This window comes from Gossypium raimondii, chromosome 3 (assembly GCF_025698545.1).
Source record: "Gossypium raimondii isolate GPD5lz chromosome 3, ASM2569854v1, whole genome shotgun sequence".
Classification (NCBI taxonomy): Eukaryota; Viridiplantae; Streptophyta; class Magnoliopsida; order Malvales; family Malvaceae; genus Gossypium; species Gossypium raimondii.
In genome coordinates this window covers 45,107,627-45,123,485 of record NC_068567.1, presented here as the reverse complement: position 1 = coordinate 45,123,485, position 15,859 = coordinate 45,107,627, and the positions used below count along the sequence as shown (strand labels likewise).

At 34.0% G+C, this 15,859-nt stretch overlaps 1 protein-coding gene across 3 annotated transcripts; it reads left to right on the top strand.

The window, feature by feature from the left end:
* Positions 1-2,652: 2,652 nt before the first annotated feature.
* LOC105794394 (mediator of RNA polymerase II transcription subunit 23) lies at positions 2,653-15,102 on the top strand. Of its 3 annotated transcripts, none has more exons than XM_012623554.2 (21): positions 2,657-2,861; positions 2,957-3,000; positions 3,079-3,178; positions 3,827-4,804; positions 6,167-6,395; positions 6,583-6,800; positions 7,317-7,524; positions 7,820-8,100; positions 8,252-8,335; positions 8,977-9,071; positions 9,379-9,541; positions 9,628-9,873; positions 10,428-10,598; positions 10,740-10,853; positions 10,933-11,058; positions 11,495-11,643; positions 11,848-12,088; positions 12,183-12,951; positions 13,493-13,674; positions 14,441-14,544; positions 14,638-15,102. In XM_012623554.2, the coding sequence occupies exons 1-21, from the start codon at positions 2,757-2,759 to the stop codon at positions 14,837-14,839; spliced, it is 4,809 nt and encodes a 1,602-aa protein (XP_012479008.1). In that variant the 5' UTR covers positions 2,657-2,756; the 3' UTR covers positions 14,840-15,102. The 3 variants fall into 3 exon arrangements, with proteins under 3 accessions (XP_052484363.1, XP_012479008.1, XP_012479007.1); XM_012623553.2 differs by having other exon boundaries at positions 2,657-2,864; XM_052628403.1 differs by lacking the exons at positions 14,441-14,544; positions 14,638-15,102 and adding an exon at positions 13,139-13,197 and having other exon boundaries at positions 2,653-2,864; positions 13,493-13,638.
* The last annotated feature ends 757 nt before the right edge of the window (positions 15,103-15,859 follow it).

The following is a 15,859-nucleotide window of genomic DNA, read 5'->3' as shown; positions in this document are numbered from 1 at the left end:
ACTGTACTAATTGGCTGAACCAAAAATTATTAAAAATTTATGGTAAAAATATATATGAGTCTAGTTTCAGGGAAAATTTACGGATCTAAATTTTGAGTTTCGTAGCTCGAGTTATAATTAATTTAGTAACTGCTGTGCAGGTGGACAGCCTTATTATGAACAGTGAAATAACTTTTAAAAGTAAATTTTTATGCCCCGAACTTTTAAGTTAAGTCAAGTAACGCCTCATGCTCGACTCCGGCAATGGTCTCGGGTAAGGGGTGTTTCAGATTGTTTGGGGCTAGCTTAGCATTGCTATTGAGAAGTGTTTTTAAAAAGTGTTTTGGAAAAATGATTTTGAAAAGTTTGATTTAAATTTAAGTGTTTAGTATTGCTATCAAAAAGTCTTTTTGAAAAATAAAATGTTCATTTTAGACATGATGTTATAAAGTAACAAATAAGCATTTAAATAATGTTCAAATTAGTTAATATTATAATATTTTAATAAGAATATAGAAAATAATTTATTATAGTTTGTTGTTAATATTTTAATATATAAAAAATAAATTTTAAATATTTGTTAAGCAATTAACCAGAAAAGGGAAAGGAACATGTGTTAGAGGAGTGAAAACATAATTAAATTGTCAAAAGTGCTTTTGAGAGAGAAAAGCTAAAAATTTTAACGTCTCCGTTTGAGGAAAAAAACATTTGAAGAGCCAAAAATTTCCTTCAAAGATTGTTTATTTAGCATATTTTTTACTTCAAAAATATTTTTCATGTCAAAAGTGTTTTTAAACACGACTAGGTTTTTTAACCGACACTTGGACAAGTTGGATGTCGAAGGACTCGTAAGCTTTAGACTTTCTTTGGATCAGATCCTATTAGTTAGCGATATAAGAACATGCATTCTATTTGCACTGGCAAGAGAGAATAAATCTTTGTATTTCTAAGTATATGGAAAATTTCACACTAGTTCATCAAAAGAAATTTTCTAGTCAAATGCTACAAATTAAATTTAGATTTTATACATTTAATTTTGGAACAAACAAATAAAATTATAAATAGCAATAAGGTAAAAAATTAAAATATTAAAACATGAAAAAATTCATCAATTTAATCTTTAACATGTTTTAAAATATTGAATTTTAATTATTTTACATCATTTTAAAATGAAATAAATATATTGATCTCTATGTAGATTTTTTTCAAAATTAAATACTTCACAGTAAATCTTTTTTTTCAATTTATAATTCACAAATTACTAAAGTAATGATAAATTCGTATATGTTTTAAATTAATCGATACGATATCTAGATTTCAATCATCCACTCCCTAGTATAATTGCTTAGTTAGTTGTATGAGCAAAACTTACATATGGATTTTGAGTTAATAAAAAGAAAAACCAAAGCTTTGGCTTAATTCCAAGATTAAGCTTTTTAAATTTCAAGTTATAGCATTTTTAATTTATAATTTATTCTAATTTAAATTTTAATGTTTAGACATTCGTTTGATTATGTTTTGTAATGGTTAACTATATTAATTAAAATTTATTTTTAATTTTTGTATTTTTAAATTAATTAATTTTAATTTTTATACTTTTGAATAAATTTAAATTATGATATAAATAGTAGCGATTAAATTTGTTTGGCCAAATTTTATTATTAATCCTATCCTTTGCATAAGTTGTTGATTTATTACTTATTCTCTAATTTAATCCTTTATTGTCTATATACTTCTCAAAATTTGAGATTTTAGTTTTGCCTCAAGCAAAGTTAAATTCTTTAATTAAAATGATGTGACTTTTGAGAGTATTATATGAAAATAATAAATTAATGTGACATCATATATATAAAATATTTTTCCCACATAAAATTTTGAAAATGGCAAAATTTAACTTAGAAAATTTAACGGCCATCGTTTGGTCATGATGGAAATTTCAAAATTTAAAAAGTATAGTGACTAAAAATGACTAAATTACAATACTTTGAATAAATTTGTAATTTACCCATAGCCTGAGCACTAATAAAAGAATGGGTAAATTACATTCAAACTCACTTAATTATTAGTAATTTTATATTTTGGGCACCTAACTTCAAAAAGTTACAAAATGGTTACTAAACTATTCGAAAGTTTCCATTTAAGTCACTGGGCTATTAAACTCATTGTTGTATGGCCTTCTTTGCTCGCATCACTTACACGAATTGAAAGCTTTCATTCGCCTTCTCATTTTTTTACAATTCACTTTTTTTCATGAAGTAGTTTTAAATGTCATGAATTTACAAATCAAAATCCTCATAACTTTCTTCTCTGATCTCCAATACTGATAGTTTGATCAACCTAGATCTAAGGTATGTTTTTCTACTCGTCGATAGATATTGATCCACCATATCAGTCGTTAAATCGTCTTTTAGAGCTTAGTAACCGAACTTTTTCTTTTAACAAATACTTAATCTAGTGACTTAAATAAAAACTTTCAAATAGTTCAGTGACTATTTTATAATTTTATAAAATTAAATTACCAAAACGAAAACTTACTAATAGTTTAATAACCTTGAAAATAATTTACCTAAAACAATTTGATAAAGAAATCGGTAGCCAACCCGAGTACCCGTTTCATTTACCCGAACGGGTTAGTCGTATAGTTTGACGAATCTCCTCGACTTTCATGGCTCGTCTTGTACGAGTGAATCAGTTGGTCTGACAGAGTTGTAAAATTAGTATTACCGGAGTTTTTTAAAAAAAAACCTAGCTATTCGAAGACAGAGGAAAAAGAAAACATGGATCAAACTCAGAGATCAGTGGCAGCAGCTGCAAATTCCCGAACCTACCAGTTCCACCCTGCCCGAGCCGCCATTACCGATCTCTTCAATCTTTACTTAGGAGTAGTAATTTCTTTTTCATCAACTTTTTCATATTCTTGTATAACTTTCTTCTCCGAAACATAGTTATTCTTTTTTTCTTTCAATTTTGTTTGCAGAGAAATAGCCGCCAAAAAGCTGATGATTCTGTTCGAGAACCACCGTAAGTTATTTTTTCCCCGAATTTTGATTGAGGGTTTAATTTCTTGCTTAAAAGAAAAATTAAGTTAAAAATTTTCAGGAACAAAACCCAAAAGCGTGTGCTCGCTCTTAATAGAGAGCTTCCTCCTCGAAACGAGCAGTTCCTCCTAGATTTTGAGCAACTTCAGACTCAGTTTGGTGTAAGTTTATCCCATTCTGTAAGCATTTTTTGTTTGGTTTTTATTTTTAAGCTGTCTGCTTGTTGCATTTCCTACTTGCTGTAGAGAAAAAGCTGATTCTAAAAAGGTAATTTTAACCAAAGAGAAAATTCCGAGGCCAATTATAACATAATTATTTTATGGATTATCCTAACAAGCTCCATTAGTGCACTCTTTAAGGTCTATCAATATATTATTTACAATTTTACAGTAAAAACGTTGTAATTCTTTTGTACATTTTCTAATCTACCTACCCCAAATGTCTAATTATACTCACGTAATGATGATATTACGCATCCAAGTCCATTCTGAGCCCATATTCTCCAGGAGTTTTCAGCAGCATATTGCTACCTAAACTAGTACTCAGTAAGCTAATAATGTTGTACTAAATGCTCTAGTTGACAAATTTTTTTCATCAATTTTAGTGTATTGGGTGAAGATATTACGATACATAGTAATCTTAAAGAGTTCTCTTTGGAACCCTGCAATTTTTGTATCCAAAATGTTGAGGCAGAAAGCAAGTACTACCGGTAGCAATCAAATGGCAACTCAATTAATATGTCATTATCTGTTATGAGTTGTTGGTTCTAAACTATATTTTTTCTATTGATTCTGTGCCGTTCTTGTCAGGACCAAGATCAGTTGCAGTCTGTGACAGAATCTGTTCTAATATCTTTGGTTATTCAGTGCTGTAGTCATGCACCTCGGGCAGAGTTTCTTCTTTTTGCTTTACGTAGCTTATGTAGTATAGGCTACGTTAATTGGGATACCTTTTTGCCATCCCTTCTTTCTTCAGTTGCCTCTGCGGAAGGGCCAGTAAGTCAAGGGAGTCAGGGAGTACCTTCTGTTTCATCAAGTGTATCACAATCCGGGATGCTGCCATCTACTAGTGTAATTGCTAACGCTTCTAATTTTCAGTCTGCGAATGCTGCATCTACGTTAACTTCAGTTCATGTTATTGGGTCTCCAGCACAATCTACAATTGAACCTTCTTCGGGTGCTACTTTGTCCCCCGTAAAATTATCTGATATTGCCTGCAATGGTCAACCATCTACAACTAGGATGGATTCATCTATCAGAGATAATGCTATAAGCAATTTACGTCAGCTATGCTGCAAGATGATTTTAACTGGGCTTGAATGTAATTTGAAACCGGTGACTCAAGCTGAAATTTTCCACCATATGCTGAATTGGTTGGTTAATTGGGATCAAAGGCAACATGGGAATGAAGAATGTGATGGAAAGTCCTGGAGACTGGAGAAGGCTCTAATTGAATGGCTGCACTGTTGTTTGGATGTAATTTGGTTGTTGGTTGAGGAAGATAAATGCAGAGTGCCCTTCTATGAATTACTCCGAAGCGGATTGCAGTTTATAGAAAATATCCCAGACGATGAAGCATTGTTTACGCTTATCTTGGAAATACATAGGAGGAGAGATATGATGGCTATGCATATGCAAATGTTAGACCAACACCTTCACTGCCCCACATTTGGAACTCATCGGATATTGTCACAGACAACTCCTAACGTTTCTGTTGAAGGTGTGGCAAACTTGCGGTATTCACCAATTACATATCCAAGTGTGCTTGGAGAACCACTTCATGGAGAGGTATGACCATTTTAAACTTATCATACAACTAAAGTACATATGCTTTCATCAAGCTTACTTTAGTTTCTTTTGGTCTAAGTTGCTCTGAATCTTCATTTTCCTTGAAGTATCTGTGTTTGACACCAGTGTCCAACAAACATGGATGTGCAGATACTATCCTCAAAATATATTGAAAAACACAGAAAAAATTGAATATACCCATGTCAGACAGACAGATACCTGACATCATCCCCTAAGTTTGAGTAACCTAGCTTTTGGCAGCTTTTGTTAAAAAGATAGTTGTCTATAATACAATTGTTTGTCAAGTAATAGTGTGATTCAATGTATGTCTTGGAGGTTCTTTTTAATCTACTCTTTTGATTGCAATGGTATATTCTTAGAGCCATAACTCAGTTCTTCCATTGACTTATTGGGTAGGAGCCTCTGAGCTTTTACTTGCTTCTAGTGAATTCTGACTCACCCACGGAAAGTGCTAGCACAAAAGAAAGGAGGAGGTTTATGAAGCTCCTGCATCTGCTGTCTTAGTAGGTTGTAGGGCCAGCTAAGAGAGAAAATCTTCTTCAGATACCCTACTTCTGCGAGGCAGACATTCGAACAGCCAAGAGCCAACCTTTCTGATATATTATCCTAGTGGAGAGTAGATTTGGTGGGAAGGGGGAGGAGAGAATAAAATACCTTGGCAAACCTGTATTCCTCCTGTTTTATTATCAGAGTTCAGAATTCCACAATGTTGCTTTAAGAAATGCCATTTATGACCTATCATCATATAGGTCAGCTGGTTTATTATGAACCCTTTTTAAGGAATCTCTTAAGTTTTATTTTGATGTTATTTTTCATTAAATCCTTCTTGAAATTATTTGATTTGAGGCCTTCTAATCGGTTTCTCTTGGTGTCTGTTTGCATCATTCTTTGCCCTCTTTTATGAATCATTCTTAGGTATGAATTGTTGAGTTTCTTTATCTAGCTGAAGGGTACATTTTAAAATGTGCCATTCCTGTCTTGAGTTAAACCTCTTCCACAAATGGGGAGAGGCTGTCAATTTTTCCATAACCTTCTAGTTTGCTTCTATTTGATAAGTTCAGCTCCCAGTTAAGAAAAGAAAACATTTTTGTGCATGTATGCTTATAGCAGTTTTGTGGCAATCAACAAATATATTTATCAGCTAATGTGGTTATGTGTATGTGTACCCGTGTATGTGTATATGTTATACATAAGTTTTCTTTTTTTTTTTTTTCCTCTTTACATATGATTTGTAAACGTGTTGTGCGTGAATTTTTTTTTTTTTGGGGGAGAGAACCATACTTGCTAATATTGGGTTGCTATTTACTAAGAATGTATTAATAGTTGCTTATATTTATGTAGGATCTTGCAGCTTCTATCCAGAGGGGTAGTTTGGACTGGGAGAGAGCCTTACGTTGTATAAGGCATGCTATACGCTCTACTCCTTCTCCTGATTGGTGGAAGCGTGTGCTTGTTGTGGCACCTTTTTATCGAGGTTCAGTGCCTACTCCTGGTGCTGTTTTTACATGTGATATGATTTGCGAGGGAACAATTGATAGAATTGTTGAGCTTTTGAAGTTGACAAATTCAGGCAATGATTTCTTCTCTTTATTCATTTACTTTTTGTTCTTTTGGTTTCTCAATTTAAAAAGTCATTAATCATTATCTTTCCATTAGCATTCCTAGTATTGCTAGTTTCCAAAATAGCTGTGGGAATATGAAGCAGTTGAATTTCAATTTTCCTGATTTTTTCACATTTGGTTTTTATCTAATTGCAGAAATAAATTGCTGGCAGGAGTGGCTTGTCTTCTCAGATATATTCTTCTTTCTTATGAAAAGTGGATGTATAGATTTTGTTGATTTTATTGATAAGCTGGGTTCACGCCTTTCAGCAAGTGATCACCACATTCTTAATACAAATCATGTTACCTGGCTTCTTGCACAAATCATTCGAGTTGAGCATGTCATGACAGCTTTGAATACTGATTCTAGAAAGGTTGCTTCTAAATGGAAATTTTCATTGCCTTTCTTCTGTTCAATTTGGTACAACTTGATGAACTTTTAGGTCTTGTTCAAATATTAGGAGATACTTAGTCATAGTCTCACAAAATATGTGCATCTTTCATTCTAAGGATTATGATTTTCTGTGCCCACTACTTATTAGTAGATCTGGTAATTCATGTTTTCATGTTCTGTTGTGTATTTTGTCGTGTTATAATCGTGGTTAAGGTATTTTTTATTTATATAAAATTTAACACATTTAATTTGTATTAAATAGGTTTGGAGACATTTGTATATTCGTGTTGTGTTTATGTTATTTTTTATTTATATAAAATTTAACACATTTAATTTGTATTAAATAGGTTTGGAGACATTTGTATATTCGTGTTGCGTTTATGTTATTATTATTTTTTGGAGTGTCTCATGTTTTAGTTATTTTTTCCTATCGTTAGTGATTGAGTAATTAGATGAATCAATTGCTTCAACTTAGGCCTTGCAATTCTGCTGGTAGGTGGAGACAACAAGGAAGATTCTATCATTTCACAGAGAAGATAGGAGCTCTGATCCTAATAATCCCCAAAGCATCCTGCTTGATTTTATTAGCAGTTGTCAAAACTTACGCATTTGGTCACTGAATACATCAACCAGAGACTACTTGAATAATGAACAGTTGCAGAAAGGGAAGCAAATAGATGAGTGGTGGAGACAAGTGAGCAAAGGTACATATCATGCATGTGATATCATAGATTGAATAAATTTAATATGCAGCCATTATAGCTAGTTTCATGGAGAAGCTAAATACAATTGTGTCCTATGTGCAGAGTTTATTGCTTGTATTTCTTTTTCACTGTTACAACCTACAACCCCGTTATCATTAACATGGTCAAATTCCATTGACATGTCTGATCTTCTAACTGCTTGTAAAATTCATCAAAACCTGCTTCATACTGTTTGAATGAACCATAATGTATAGCTCAAGTTTTTACAGTTTTAAAATGTTCTAATTGTTTTTAGGGGAACGCATGATGGATTATATGAGTATGGATGATAAATCAATTGGGATGTTTTGGGTTGTCTCCTACACGATGGCGCAGCCAGCTTGTGAAACGGTCATGAATTGGTTATCTTCTGGTGGAGTTACAGAGTTGTTACCTGGAGCGAATGTACAGCCCAATGAGAGATTCATGGTGATGCGGGAAGTTAGTCCATTGCCTATTTCACTGTTATCTGGCTTTTCAATGAATCTTTATTTGAAGTTGGTCTTTCAAATGGAAGAATCTTTATTTGCTGGGCAGGTATTATCCTGAATAGAGTAATGTAATCTAATTTATAAATTGACCACTATTTTCTTGTAGGCTTAATTAATTTTTATTTGGTCTTTGACAGTTGGATCACTACTGATTTTCAAACTGTTTCTAATGCTTGGTATTGATTCTTTTGACGCAGGTTGTTCCTAGTATTGCTATGGTTGAAACATACACCAGATTGTTGCTCATTGCACCTCATTCGTTATTTCGTTCGCACTTCAGTGTAACTTGCTTCCCTTCTAATGTTATTATTTCTTATCTTTTAGAAGATTTCTTAGTAAAGGAATAGTGTCATGCAGTTTTCGAGATTTGTGGTATAAATTTTGTCCATTGGAAAAGTTATTCCATCTCATTTTTAATGGAAGTCTTAAGAAGTAATTGCCACTTTCAATATACTTGTAACCTCATTCTTGCTACTGGCTGAAAGTAAGTCAATCATCCTACTAATTTGGAAAAACAAATTTTGACTTATAATGACTTTATCTGTCAATATAATATTTGTTTTTCAGATTTCCTGACATCTGTTCAAGATCATGCTACTTTTCATCCAAACCAACTAACTGACTAAATGTAACAATTCACCCTTTATTAAATCATTTAATTTAGAAAATTGCACTTTGGAAATTTCTTTCCAAACCCATTGTAACCATCCATTGGCAACTTATATAAGAGCCAATGATGATTTATGATCAATAGATGACTCCATGTAGTGGGAGAAGGCTTAGTTGTTGTCTGACTGCTGATTTTTTCAATTTAGACCAAAGCTAAAGTCTGATTTCCTTATTCTCTTTTTATGTATTTACAAAAATATATTGTCACTTGCTAATAGAATAATAGGATTTCTTTAAAATGCCTTCTTTGCAGCATTTGGCACAGAGGAATGCTTCTTTATTGAGCAAGCCTGCGGTGACACTTCTGGTGCTTGAAATTGTCAACTATCGTCTGCTTCCACTGTACAGGTGATCTTCTGCATGGTTTATTCAGCCAAGATACTCCTCTCTCTTCTGCTGGTCATAGCATGTGATAGTGTTTAGAATGGAATTTGCAGTTTCAGATTGAGCTTTCTGATTCCTGAGGATTTCTGTGCCCTTTGCCCTTGTTTACTTTTTTATTACTCTTATACTTCTGGCACTACTTAATATGTTGTTATAAATGCTCAAGATTAGCCTCACTCTTACGACTTTGGCAGCTTGAAAGCCTAGGGATTTGATCTTTCTTATTTGCAATTTGATGATATCATATTAGATTTGCAATCTATTTTTATAGGTACCAAGGAAAATGCAAACCTCTGATGTATGATGTTACAAAAATAATTTCTGCTTTAAAAGGAAAACGGGGGGATCACCGTGTATTTAGATTGGCAGAGAATTTGTGCATAAATCTGATTTTGTCTTTGAGAGACTTTTTCTCGGTGAAAAGGGAAGGGAAGGTAAAAACAGCTATCTCCAACAAATTTTTTTGTTCTCTCTTTTCCCTTGCTTAATTTAGGTAAAATTTTGAAACTGACTTTTGCAGGGGCCCACTGAATTCACAGAAACTTTAAATCGGATAACTATAATCACTCTTGCCATCACCATTAAAACTCGCGGAATTGCAGATGCTGATCACCTACTTTACCTTCAAACTATGTTGGAACAGATATTGGCAACTAGCCAGCATAGATGGTCAGAGAAAACACTATGTTATTTTCCCTCTATTCTTCGAGATCTCTTAATGACACGGACAGACAAAAGAGGACTTGCAATTCAAGAATGGCAACAGGTTCAACTGATGTTTCTATAAAAAAAGAATCAAAATTCCTTTTCCTTATTCTAATTTTATTTGGTATCTCCTGTGGGATAAATGATCCCAATAAAAAACACAGGGCATTGCTTACCAAATATGCAAGATGAGTGTAAGAAGAAAAAGGAAGAAATAGTTAATGCCTCAAGCTTCAGATGTCTAGTGAATTTTCATGAAAGGGTTTGTTAGATAAAAAGGAGAAATCTAACATGATGAGAAAATATTCTTTGGAGCTATATTTATTTAATTTTATTGCTGAGTGCTTATTTCCAATCATACTTTGAGAGTGAATAGATTATATTAGACGTGGGGACACTGATATATACATGTTTCTCATGAATTTAAAGGAACCTGAAATTTTTCTTCTTCTGTGCAGTTAATCACTCTGTTGAAATTTTATGTATTGTTTCAAATTTCAATGCATGGTTTTATTATTAATAATAGTTGTTTGCCTCTTGTTATCCTCATTGTTTCTTGCTTGCCTAGATTTCTTGCAGCAGCTAATGGTGGAACATGTTCTTACTTTTTTACAGTCAGAAACAACAGTGATTAACCAATGCACACAACTTCTTTCATCATCCACCGAACCAAATTATGTCATGACCTATCTCAATCGCAGTTTCCCTCAACACCGCCAATATCTGTGTGCTGGTGCATGGATATTGATGCAAGGGCATCCTGAAAACATTAACAGTGGAAACTTGGTATGTTTATCTCGTCTTTTCTGGAAAGATCACTTGAATGGAATCATGTTGTGACTTTTCTGATAGCTACTATGCTCCCTTTTTTCCTAAATATTTGATTATAATGTTAAAGATCATCATCTTTTGCAAATATTGAGTCAGGCACGGGTATTGAGAGAATTTTCACCTGAAGAGGTGACATCCAATATCTATACAATGGTGGATGTATTACTTCATCACATTCACATAGAGCTGCAGCATGGGCATTCCTTGCAGGTTGTAGCCATCTTCTCTGTAGATTCATTAACTAAATTGTCGCCTTTGTTAAGCATTTCATCTTGTTTGCCCTTTTCAGGACCTTTTACTGAAAACTTGTGCAAACCTGGCCTTTTTTGTTTGGACCCATGAGCTGATTCCTTTGGATATATTGCTTCTAGCACTCATTGACCGTGACGATGATCCCCATGCGCTGCGTATTGTGGTATGCTCCTCTGAAATATTTTTCTACTATTCTCGCTAAACTTTTGTTCTTACATATTCTTCTCTAAAATCGTTGTTGTGCATAACAATTTGCCTAATATAGGTTCCTTTGTTGTCCTCAAAAATGATATTTAGTTAGATTATCATGAACACATGAAGTTCTAGTAGCACTTTGCTTACTTAAATGTATTTTTCTTTTATCTTCTGTCTTTGATTCTTATTTTATTTTCTTGCTCTTCTATACCTTGCTGATTCTTCGTTTGATATCATCTTGGATATTCTTGAAAAACTTAATTATTGTCTTGTTTGAGTTTATCTAGAATTTATGAAGTTTAATGCAGAAAATGCCTACTACTTCTGTTTTAAGGTACACTGTTAACTTGTTATTGAGATTTGTATCTGCGTTAATGTTCAGATAATTCAATTAAAACTTGCAGATAAGCTTACTTGACAGGCAAGAGCTTCAACAAAGGGTGAAATTATACTGTATGAATCGTGGCCCCCCTGAGCATTGGCTTTACACTGGAATATTTAAGCGCAGTGACTTGCAAAATGCCCTTGGCAATCATCTCTCATGGAAGGAGAGGTGATTTTTTTGTTTAATTGAACACTCCAATTAAAGCTGAAATTTAATTTATCCAGTGATAGTAGAGCTCTGTAGTTAAATTGATATATTTGGTTTGGAGTAAAATATGCTATTTGCCATGTTGGGATAGATTCTTAGTAGAGTATGAGCTATACGTTTTGTGTTTTGTCAATTATTTATATTTATCATTATTGTTGACAACAGGTATCCTACATTCTTCGATGATATTGTGGCACGTCTGCTTCCAGTCATTCCCTTAGTTGTTTACAGACTTATTGAGAATGATGCTATAGAATCTGCTGACAGGATGTTGGGCATGTATTCTCTATTTTTAGCTTACCACCCTTTGAGGTTTACATTTGTTCGTGACATTCTTGCATATTTCTATGGTCATCTACCTGGAAAGTTAATTGTTCGAATATTGAATGTACTAGATCTCAGCAAGGTAGTACACTTCTTGTTCCCTGCTCATCTCAATTAAACTTGTTTTTCTCATACCTTTCTCTTGTTGAAACTTATTGGCTTAAAATATGCTTCAGATTCCTTTTTCTGAGTCGTTCCCTCAGCACATTAGTTCATCAAATCCTGCAATATGTCCCCCACCAGAATATTTTGCAACTCTTTTATTGGCTCTAGTGAATAATGTCATACCCCCATTAAACAGTAACTCAAGAACTGGATCAATGGGAGATGCTTCTAATAATTCAGTGCGTGGTCCTCATAATAAAACCCCTGCAACACCTCAGTCTGGGCCAGCGAATGCTTCTGAAGGTCAAAAGGCATTCTATCAAATTCAGGACCCAGGGACATATACTCAGCTGGTTCTGGAAACAGCCGTTATAGAGATTCTCTCTCTTCCCATTTCTGCTTCTCAGATTGTGTCATCTCTTATTCAAATTGTTGTCAACATACAACCAACTCTGATTCAGTCCAGCAATGGATTGCATGGAGCTTCTAGTGGTGCTGTGCAAGGTTCAGTTTTACCAACATCCCCTTCAGGAGGCAGTACAGATAGTGCTGGCAGATCGACTCCTTCAGTGTCAGGGATCAACACCTCTAGTTTTGTTTCCCGAAGTGGTTACACTTGCCAACAGCTTTCATGCTTATTTATCCAAGCTTGTGGTTTGTTGTTGGCTCAACTCCCTCCTGAGTTTCACTTACAGCTTTACATGGAAGCTTCACGAATAATTAAAGAGAGTTGGTGGCTAACTGATGGGAAGAGATCACTGAGTGAACTAGACTCTGCTGTTAGCTATGCTTTGTTGGATCCAACATGGGCTTCCCAAGATAATACCTCTACGGCCATAGGTATTGTATCATTTATGGAACTCATTTTTATTGATCTTTCCATGTTTATTTTCTTTTCTTATTCTTTGAATTGAGAATATTAGTGTGAACCAAATTTAATGTTTTTTATATGCCATAATTGACTTAAGGATTTCATGATTCGCTGAATTGCAATTATGCAAGTCTGAAACTGTTTTTAAAATTGCAGAATATACAAAAGTTCCTCTAAGGATATGGATGAAGATCTAGCATTTAATTGTTTTCAAGGTTAGGGAGTTTAACTAACTTGAATTTCTCATGAGTGACCTAATTGAGGCTAGCAAAAATAATACTGATTCCTTGCCTAGCTAAGTTAATTTATGCTTATTAAGGGGTCAAATTCTGCTTTGCTGGTTCTTATATATTTTTTGAAGTGTTCATTTAGTATTTTGGATTTTGAAGAATTATCAAGGCGTTTAGGGTGTTTTAGGATTTCTTGATAATGCCAGGGCCAGTTCCAAAACAGTGACATATATTGTCTGCTGACTTGCACTCTAATGTGATTATTCCATTGTTGTATCAGGTAATATAGTTGCATTACTTCATTCTTTCTTCAGTAACCTCCCACAAGAATGGCTAGAGGGAACACATGTCATTATTCAACAGCTCCGGCCGGTAACATCGGTTGCTATGTTGAGAATAGCATTCCGGATAATGGGCCCCTTGCTTCCAAGACTTGTTACTGCTCACAATCTTTTTAACAAGGTATAGCAGTCAATTATTTTATATCTAATAGAATGCTTTTCTCCAGATGAGATAGTTTTTTGTTTTGCCGGAAGTTCCTTTTTGTTTATCACTCTTCTGCATTGCTTACCTAAGACCTAACGAATTTCTGGTTGTTGAGATTTTATTTTGAATATGAAAGTAACATCACGTCATATATGGAGTCTGATGTTCAGTTGTCCACTTTGGAGATCATAAGTTAGCAAACTTGTTCTTTTGATGGTAAATGACGGTTAATTGCATCTACCTGTTTCATGTCTAGTTCTTATTGGTTCCATCTCCAGCATACAGATGACTATGACTTAATCTTATTGAGTGGCTGTTAGGAGTTTGGCATGTTGCCAGATAGGATAATATTACTAATCAGATAACCAAATGTATATAGAATGTGAAAGGGGAATATTGGAGAAAGAAGCACATGCAGATAAGAGTGCATGAAAAACACAAGGTCTTAGAAGAACTGGAAATGTCGAAACGCTTGGGCATCGACCTAAAAGAGGTTGATTTTGGTGTTTCAAAGAAAAAATGACGTGGCAAAGATGATTTTAGAAAACAACGCTTATGCTCCAAAGAGAACATGCAATAGGATGTTGACATGGTCTGGTATATGGTAACTTGAGTTTTTATATAGAATTTTTAGCATAAAAAAGAAAGGGAAAGAGGAAACCATGACTGATATAAGGTTTATGACATTTAACCAATGCATGATTGATTGTCCTGTGCTTACTTTTCATGAAATATCTTTCAGATTCTATCGTTACTATTGAATACACTGGTGGACGTATTTGGAAAAAACACTCAACCGCCAGTCCCTGTGGAAGCATCAGAAATAACAGATCTGATCGACTACCTGTAAGTAACCCCGGTTTGATGATTTCATTTGATATTGGCAATAAAAGTAGGCAAGGTATGAGTGGCATTGATGTTGACATAATGTTGTTTCAGTCACCATATCATCCACTACGAAGGACAGGCAGGGCCAGTGCAAGCCAACAGCAAGCCGAGGCCAGAGGTGTTGAGTATTTGTGGGAGAGCTGCAGAAAGTCTACGGCCAGATGTACAGCATCTTTTAACCCACTTGAAACCTGACGTTAACTCTTCAATATATGCTGCTACGCATCCAAAGATAGCTCAGAATCCCTCCTGATTCTCAAATCATCCATCCTCCATTTAAGTAAGTTTTTTGAGATGTGTGGATACAGCAAGCATGTATAATCACTGGGTTTGGGCCAAAAGCCATCCATGAAATTTATATATCAAACTAGGTTTTTTTTTTGCTTAGCTAGGAGCCTGACGTGGTTGGGTGCTAATCTTTTCTTTTTCCCCTTCAAAATGGGGCTACTATTCTATACTAATGTAAAAGAAGAGTTAAAACTGTCGGTTTATAGAACCACTTAATTTGTAGATCAATATTGTTTTTGAAAGTTTTCAACTTAAATAGAAAAAAGAGTCCTAACCTAATTGGAAAAATAATTCCCTTATTCTAATAAACTACTAAAAGATAAAATAAAATAGAGTATCTCAAATGATTTATTCTAAGATTTATCTACCTAAATAAATTTAAAATATATCTCCAAAATATATGAGTTTCACATATTTCAACACCCTCCTTCAAGTTGGTGCATATATATTAATCATGCCCAATTTGCTTACAAGAAAATCAAAACTTGTCTTAGAGAGCCCTTAGGTGAGTATATCAGCAATCTGTTGTTTTAAAGGAACAAATGACATGCATACTTGGCCTTCTTCAATATTCTCCTTAATAAAGTGTATCAATCTCAACATGTTTAGTTCTGTTATGCTAGACTGAGTTGTGAGCAATACTAATGGTAGCTTTGCTATCACAAAACAACTTCATTGGTGAAGTTATTGGTTTCCTCAGCTTTTTCATTATTCTTTTTAACCACATCATTTCACAAATTCCTTGAGTCATTGATCTAAACTAAGCCTCTGCACTACTTCTTGCTACAACACTTTGTTTTTTGCTCCGCAAGTCACAAGGTTTCTCTAAACAAATGTACAGTATCCTGATGTATATCTTTTATCTGTTATTGAGCCTGCTCAATCTGCATCTGCATAAGCTTCAATTCCTTTTTGTTCGGATTTCTTGAAGAATAAACCTTTTCCAGGTGAATTCTTTAAGTATCTCAGAATCCGAAATACTACT

Coding starts and splice junctions, on each gene's coding strand:
- LOC105794394 (XM_012623553.2), top strand. CDS start 2,757: ATGGATCAAACTCAGAGATCAGTGGCAGCAGCTGCAAATTCCCGAACC. Junction 9,542..9,627: donor CGGTGAAAAGGGAAGGGAAG/GTAAAAACAGCT, acceptor TGACTTTTGCAG/GGGCCCACTGAATTCACAGA. Junction 12,952..13,492: donor TAATACCTCTACGGCCATAG/GTATTGTATCAT, acceptor TTGTTGTATCAG/GTAATATAGTTGCATTACTT.